This window comes from Bison bison, unplaced genomic scaffold (genome assembly GCF_000754665.1).
Source record: "Bison bison bison isolate TAMUID 2011002044 unplaced genomic scaffold, Bison_UMD1.0 scf7180017864036, whole genome shotgun sequence".
NCBI classification, from domain to species: Eukaryota; Metazoa; Chordata; class Mammalia; order Artiodactyla; family Bovidae; genus Bison; species Bison bison.
In genome coordinates, this window is record NW_011494608.1 from 574,216 (window position 1) to 581,808 (window position 7,593).

Here is a 7,593-nt window from a genome sequence, read left to right on the forward strand (position 1 = left end):
ATGTAATCAAGCGCTCACTTTATGTCTCAGAGGTGAAATGTCCCACGTGGGTCTTTGTCCCTGACCCTCAGCCTGCTTCTCTGGGGTCCCAGCTCTCTGCATAAGGCACCTCCACCCACCCAGATGCATGGCTCCAACACTCGGGGCCAGCCTGGGCTCCCCACCTGCCCTCAGCGCCCACGGCCAGCCTGTTGAGAGCTCCCCTCTCTCCCCACCCAGGCCCCACCAGCTGCGAGAGATTGCGAGCCAGTGGGCTGCTTTCCAGCTGGAAACAGGCTGGTGTCCAAGCAGAACCATCTCCTAAAGACCTGTTCATCCCAACCTGCTTAGAGGTAAGTCTCTGAAGGCCCAAGAAGGTTCCAGAAGCCAGAACTTTCTGGATGGCGAATTTTCTAGTTTTCAATAAACTTGTTTTAATTGAAAACTCACAAGGAATTCTAGGCCTCAGGTTTTGTCCCAGCCCTGGCTGATCCAAGCTATGTGGTGGTGGTGATGTTTAGCTGATCAGTAGTGTTCAACTCTTTTATGACCCCACGGACTGTAGCTCGCCAGGATTCTCTGTCCGTGGAATTTTCCAAGCAAGAATACTGGAGTAGGTTGCCACTTCCTCCTCCAGGGGATCTTCCTGAGCCAGGTATCAAACCCACGTCTCTTGCATGTCCTGCATTGGCAGGCAGATCCTTTAACACTGAGCCACCTGGAGGCCCAAGCTATATGACCTTGGGCAATTTATTTACCGTCTCTGTGCTTCTCTGGGCTTTGTGTTATCCTAAGATCAGGCCCCATTTTAATCTTCCCTAGCACTAGGACTGTTTTGAGGCTTTTAGGAAATAACCTTTAGTGAAAACTCTTTGAAGAATAATATACACATACATAATTCCTTAAACCATGTGGCCACATCAACATGCCCATCATAGTTCAGCTTCTCAACATAAATGGAAGACTGTAATATTTCCCTCTCCAGCTCCCTGGTTGTCATGATTTAGGGCAGTGACTGATGTGAAAGCTCTTAGAGAGAGACTTCTTGCTGGAACCAACCACTCAGGTACCAGCTGATGGAACTCCCTGTGGCTCAGGCCCCGTACCCTGAAGTAGGAGTGATAGGAACACTGCCCCCCACTCTGCTGGGCTCACAGAGGCTCCAAGGAAGTTAGATGAAATCAGTAGTGCAGAGGTTCACAAAATGCAAATTACTGAGCAAAATTTCCTTGTTACTGTTCCTCACTGTTATTCATACTGTTTGGTGCTATAAACATGGACCCTGATTACGGAAGAGTTTTGTAGAGAAATTAGCAGATCTAGTCTTTTGTCTTGGCTGACAGCTCCCTACCCCTGAAATGAGAGTCTGCTCCATCATCAGAGCCTGCGAGCCCCCCTGTGGAGAAGGAGAGGCAGGAAGCAGAGTTCTGACGGAGGGAAAAGTGATTCAGACCAGCTCCCAGAGAACCTCCGATCGTGTGGTTCCCCAGGCTGGCTCCTAGAAGGACCCAAGTGCCGGGAAGCAGGACCCAAGATGCCGAGTGCCCACACTGGACGGCTGTGTGTTGGACCGGCTCCTCAGCAGAAGTCATGTTAGCGGCTAGTGTGTTCTCAGTTGTAGATCTTCACAATCCCGTATTTTCTCAAACCTTTGCTTGGGTTTGAAGCCTACCTGTGCGGCTTGAAAGCCGTGCACCCGGGGGCACCTCCTCTGATTTCCCCGGGTCTCGCTGAGTAGAATGGGGACGCAGGCTCTCTACCTACATCAGGGACGGAAGGGCACCCTGGGGGCCTCCTGATTATGTTCTCTGTAAACGTCGGGTGTCGTTACGATGGTCGTTTACCGTCTGTGAAAATGGCACGGCAGAGTATAGAACGGACAAGTGGTCTCGGAAAGCTCAAGGAAACCCTCAGTGGTCCCAGGGAGCTTGGAAAAACTGGCCTCCCTTCTGCCTGCGGGTGCACACACAGGAGAGAGGACATTGTCTTCACCAGGAGTGCATGGGTCCATCTGGTCCCATCTCCTCTCTTTTTAGATGAGGAAACTTGCCCCAGTGAACTGGAGGAGCTTGCCCAGCATCTCCAGCTGGCCGAGGAGAGATGGGCCCTGGGCAAAGGCAGGCGACTGCCTCCTTCCTTGTCTTTCTTTTCTGTTACAGACCCCTTTTCTCCAAGGGATGCAGGTTGAAAATCGTTTCCGGAACTAGGGGGATGCTTTCAAGACAGTAGCTGGGCTCTGGGGCCGGGCAGGCTTGGGCCCAGCCTGGGTCTGCCACTCCCAGCTGGATGGTGCTGTATCACTTTCTCTCTCTGAGTGAGCCTGTTTTCCCCACTCTAAAAATGGGTTCACTGCAGTTCTTGTCTCATGCGGATGTTACAGCCATGAATTCAGACAATGTACGTAAAGGGTCTCAAACAGGACAGTCCCGTCCAGCCCCTCCCCAACATCTGGAAAAGCCATCGCCAGTAGTTTCGGGAGAAATATCCTTGATGTCTGGCTCCCGACTTATCAGTTTACAGAAGCATCTTCGCTGGGTGACACCACCTTGGTTTTGTCTCAGACAGGAGAGTTTGCCAGGCTGCAGGCGTCAGAGGCTGGCACCTGGTGTGTGGATCCGGCCTCAGGAGAGGGCGTGCCCCCTGGCATAAACAGCAGTGCCCAGTGTGAGTACTGGCCCTTCCCCATCACTCTCCAGCCCCCACCCCGTGAGCATGAGGTACGGAGCCCCAGGAGCTGGCTTCACGTCCCAGCTTGGCCATTCCAGAGCCGTGAAAGCCTCTAACCTCACTGCGCCTCAGTTTTCTCATCTGTGAAATAGGGGCACGATTCCCCCACCTCAGTGGGTTCTTGGGAGTAATACATATAGCAGGGTTTGGGGTAACTAGAGGCACAAACCAGCACTGGTCTCTGTTAGAGTGGGCACCGCTGCCTTCATGCAGTCTGCTGTGCAGCCCCGATACCAGGGCTCCTGCCTGGCCCCTCGTCCTCCAGCCTGGTCGAGCAATCTGCTTTCCACAGTGAGGTTAAGACGGTGTCTCTAAAGGGCACACGTGCGGCTGTCCTCTGCCTGGAGCCCATCGATGCTCCCTGTGGTCCTCAGGCCCAGGCTCCTTGCTGAGGTTTCTGGGCCTCTCTGTGTAGGCTCCTGTATCTTCCTGGGCTTCTCTTATTTCTCCATCTCAGCATCAGGTCCAGGAATAGTAAACTATAATCAGGCTTTTCAAGCAGGTAGTCACTCTTTTCCGTGGGCCTTTATGGTCTGGTGCAGCCTTTGCAAACCCGCAACCCCAGCTGGCTAACTCTTACTCCGTCCACCCTTTAGTCCCTCAAGGAAGGCTTGCAGGCCTCTCTGTCTTTCCCAGCAGAGCTCAGTGCCGCCCTATGGGCTCGTAAACTGCCCTGCACACCCCATTATCATCCTTAGCATCTCAACTGCAGTTGCTCACTTACTTGTTAAGTATCCTCTAAGATTCTAAGCTCCTTGAAGACAGGCAATGTGTGTGTGTGTGTGTGTGTGTGTGTGTGTGTGTGCACGTGCATGGAGTGGAGAGGGGAGTACAAAGCCGAGTGTCTGAGTGCAACACCCTAGTAGGGAGGCCACCCCAGACCCCAGGGGCCCTGTAGGCAGGTGGCAGTGGGTGGTGGGTGGTGACAAGGGCTGTGATAGCCACACAGGCAGAGAACACATGTGGCTTGTCTTTGCGTCAAGGCCCGAGCCTCTGTGAAGTTCTCCAGAGTGGAGTCCCCTCCAGGAGAACCAGCCCTGGCTACAGCCCGGCCTGCAGGGAAGAGGATGGAGGCTTCTCCCCAGTGCAGTGCGACCCGGCCCAGGGCAGCTGCTGGTGCGTCCTGGGCAGCGGAGAGGAGGTACCCGGGACCCGCGTGGCCGGGAGCCAGCCGGCCTGTGAGAGTAAGTGGTGATGCCCCAGAGTGGCCCCCGGGCTGGTGGGGGTCCTGTCATCCCTTCCTTGGCCCTGGCTGGGGTGAAGGGGTCACCAAAGGTGTCAGGACAGTGAGGGAAGGAGGGGAGACAACGGATCTGCATGAGGGATTGCAGTTGACCCCGTGATGTTGAAACTCTGTCTCAGTTCAGTTCAGTTCAGTCACTCAGTGGTGTCCGACTCTTTGCAACCCCATGGACTGCAGCACAGCAGGCTTCCCTGTCCATCGCCAACTCCTGGAGTTTACTCAAACTCATGTCCATTGAGTCAGTGATGCCATCCAACAGTCTCATCCTCTGTCCTCCCCTTCTCCTCCTGCCTTCAGTCTTTCCCAGAATCAGGGTCTTTTCCAATGAGTCAGTTCTTCGCATCAGGTGGCCAAAGTATTGGAGCTTCAGCTTCAGCATCAGCCCTTCCAGTGAATATTCAGGAGCTCAAACCAAGGCGAGCCATTGTGGCAATCTCCTGAGCCAGTGAAGCTTGGGTGCTGGCCTCCTGGGGGTGCCAGGTCTTGGTCTCCCCATCCTCAAGTAGGGAGGAGGGTCCAGACGGCAGGATCTCAGTGGGGGGACCTCAGAGGCGTCCATCCCAGCCGGGGAGCTTCAGGAATCAGTAGAGGTGTTGATTTATCTATTTTTGTTTCTACTTTAAAAGATCATTTGGGTATAAAATATTGAACTGTACATGAATATATAATATTGAAATACATTATTAGTTATTAAACATATTATTGAATTATCAATTACTTACCTTTACTTTTTCCTTTGTTCTCAAGTCACAGGACACTGGAGTCATTTTAAAATGTGTGTGCACAAGTAGGTTACATTATCTGTGACTTCTGTTTCAGAGCAGTAAATGAAGACATTGCAAAATATTTATTACAAGTTGGGATGTTGGGTCTGGCATGGTTGAGAAATGCTGCACAAAATGACTAATTTTATGGCAGTTGCCTTTCTTCTGTTGTTCTTACTGTTTTGTTGCCTTATTATTATTATTATTATTTTTAACATTTGCAGTCTTTAGGCAACATTTTGGAACTGCAGACACATTTAATTAAGTCTAGTGATTTCTATGTGTAAAGAGAATTTTTACATTTGTAGAGTGATATTTATATTTGTAAAGAGAGAGGGGAGTCTTCAAAAGAAGGGTGGGAAGGAGGAGTCAATGCTCTCTTCGCGGGGCTCTGTCTCCTTCCTCAAACCTGCGGTGCGTGCCCAGGGCTCTCACTACACGCCTTTTCTCCCAAGACCTTGAGTCTCCCAGTCTCTATGGGTTCTGTTCAAGACCCTTAGCCACTGCCACCATGCAGGGAACATAGCAGGTGCTCAATGGGTGTTTATAAGAGCCCCCTGCCGGGTGTTGCCGAGAGTAACGAGTGTCAGCCTTAGCGTCAGACACATTGAACTTACAGGACATCGAAGAGTGGTCCGCACTGTCGGGACCCAAGGAACAGACTGCTGAGTATCCTGCAGGAACAGGTCTGGGAGCACAACTCTTCTGGGGTCTGAAAGACCCCCTGTGTCTTGGCCCTGCCAGGATTCCATGATCGTAGCTCACCTGTGCAGAGATTCACCTACTAAAACGTGCTTGTCACATCATACGCCCCATTTTTGCTCCCCCAGGGATGCAGGTAAATAGATAGAAGAGTCCTACTCTCCATTTTATAGATGGCAAAACTGGGACTCACAGAGGGTCATTAACGTGTTGAAAGCCACCCAGCTAGCAAGTGGAACAGCAAGCACTTTGAGTTCCCCAAAGCTTCTTCCTGCTGACTTGCTACAGAGTCTGGGGAGAAAGCTCAGATGACGGGGTCAAACAGATAGACCCAAGTGTCAGCTCTGCCAGCACCCTTGCTGGGTAACCCTGGGCGAGTCCCTTAATCTCAAGTTCCCAATCTGTAACTTGTGGGCATGGGGAGGGGGAATCATAGCTATTTCTTATCACCATTGTTAGGGTTAATTCAAATAGTCTCTGTAAACTGCTTAGCCTGGTGGCTAAGAGCCAACTCCATGAGCCCACTGCAAATGCCAGCACACAATCTTGTCCAGAGGCCATTGTCCTTATTAGACAGGGGCCCAGGCTGCACCCTGAAGATCCAAGTGAGTCATTCTCCATCCGAGGACCCCAAGTAACCTTGAGTCATGTGAGGCTTGCAAGCTTTAAAGCCAGATATATACAGGCAGCAAGTCTGTGCTCTAGAGTCAGATAATTAACTATCTTTAGCCAGGTATGAAATTGTCACTGACCATGTCTGTTTTTTAATTTACTCATTCATCTATTGATTTAACACACACTCCTGGAGCTTGTGGTCCAGGTCAGCCTTGGGCCCTGGGTAAACAGAGGAGAGACGTCCTCTCCCCTTCTGTGGCTCAGTCCAGCGGGGAGCCTAGAATGCAGATAGTCTTGTATAATTGATCACAAGGCAGTCTACTCCAGGGGGCCTGAGGGCTTGGATAAAGGTGGCTAAAGCAAGCCTGGAAGAACTGTGAAAAGTGTTAGAAAGTTAAAGGGGTTGAGCTGATAACTGACGACCCAAAAAGAAATCTAGGCAGATAAGCAGATAGAAAAAGGAAGGACATGGGCTGTACAATGCATATGGTTGGGAAATAGCAACTCTGCCCTGGGGCAAAGCGAGGCTGGAGAGGAGACCAGAGCAGAGAGGAAGTCAGGCCAGCAGGCACTCGGGAGACTTGAGAACTGAGTCCAGCTCCATACATTTCTCTGCTGGCGGGGGGAGTAGATTGAACATGGAAGCAGAGGGCAGGGGGTGAGGCCCGAACACACGGAGCTGTGAGGAAGCTTCAGTGGCCGTTCAGGGAGAAGATGACGCATGTCTAAATAAAGGATATACGGTGGGGATGAAGAGAAGTCAAGAAGCTGTGAGCCACAGCTGAGCTGGTGGGCAGAGGCAGTGGGACCCTCTGGGTTGGCTGCCATGTTTCTGGCTAAAGGCACCAGGCTTCAAGCTGGGGTTGCTGAAGCTGGAGCAGGCGTGGGAAGGCATGGGCAGCAGACGCTGAGCCTGGCCCTGTTGGCTCTGAGGTGGAGGAGACTGGGTGAGAACTGGACTTAGAGATGAGAAGGTGCTCCAGAGGGCCTGAGTGGAGTTGAAGATGTGAGAGTCATCTCTGCTCAAAGTGAAGTTGAAGTTGAAGTGAAGTCGCTCAGTCGTGTCTGACTCTTTGTGACCCCATGAACTGTAGCCTGTCAGGCTCCTCTGTCCATGGGATTTTCCAGGCAAAAATACTGGAGTGGGTTGCCATTTCCTTTTCTGCTCAAAAGTGCTATCAAAGTGTTAGTCATTCCATCGTGTCTGACTCTTTGTGACCCCATGGACAGTAGCCCGCCCGTCTCCTCTGTCTGTAGAGTTCTCCAGGCAAGAATACTGGGATGGGTAGTGTTCCCTTCTCCAGGGGATTTTCCCTGATCCAGGGGTGTCTGTTAAAATGAGAGGATGAGATTAGCCAACAGGAGGGTGGAGAGGGAGCGGGCAGGCCCAGGCTGGCCTGAGGGAAGGGAGGGTGAGGGGGGCCGTGCTCATGAGCAGAAATGGGAGGTGGAGGCGCTCAGCATTGGTGCCGGGTAGGTGCCCACAGCCGCCCCTTTCCTCCCCCCAGGTCCGCAGTGCCCGCTGCCCTTCAGCGTGGCAGACGTGGCTGGTGGGGCTATCCT

General features: G+C 52.1%; 1 protein-coding gene across 1 annotated transcript in view; it reads left to right on the plus strand.

Annotated features, from left to right (window-relative positions):
* The window catches only part of TG (thyroglobulin), a 237,536-nt gene that overhangs the window by 27,109 nt on the left and 202,834 nt on the right, over nucleotides 1-7,593 (plus strand). Inside the window, exons 14-17 of the mRNA XM_010834775.1 lie at nucleotides 220-332; nucleotides 2,541-2,643; nucleotides 3,690-3,890; nucleotides 7,539-7,593. The exon at nucleotides 7,539-7,593 is cut by the window's right edge and continues 2 nt beyond it. Coding sequence (XP_010833077.1) covers nucleotides 220-332; nucleotides 2,541-2,643; nucleotides 3,690-3,890; nucleotides 7,539-7,593 — 472 coding nt within the window. The remainder of the gene's footprint in view (nucleotides 1-219; nucleotides 333-2,540; nucleotides 2,644-3,689; nucleotides 3,891-7,538) is intronic.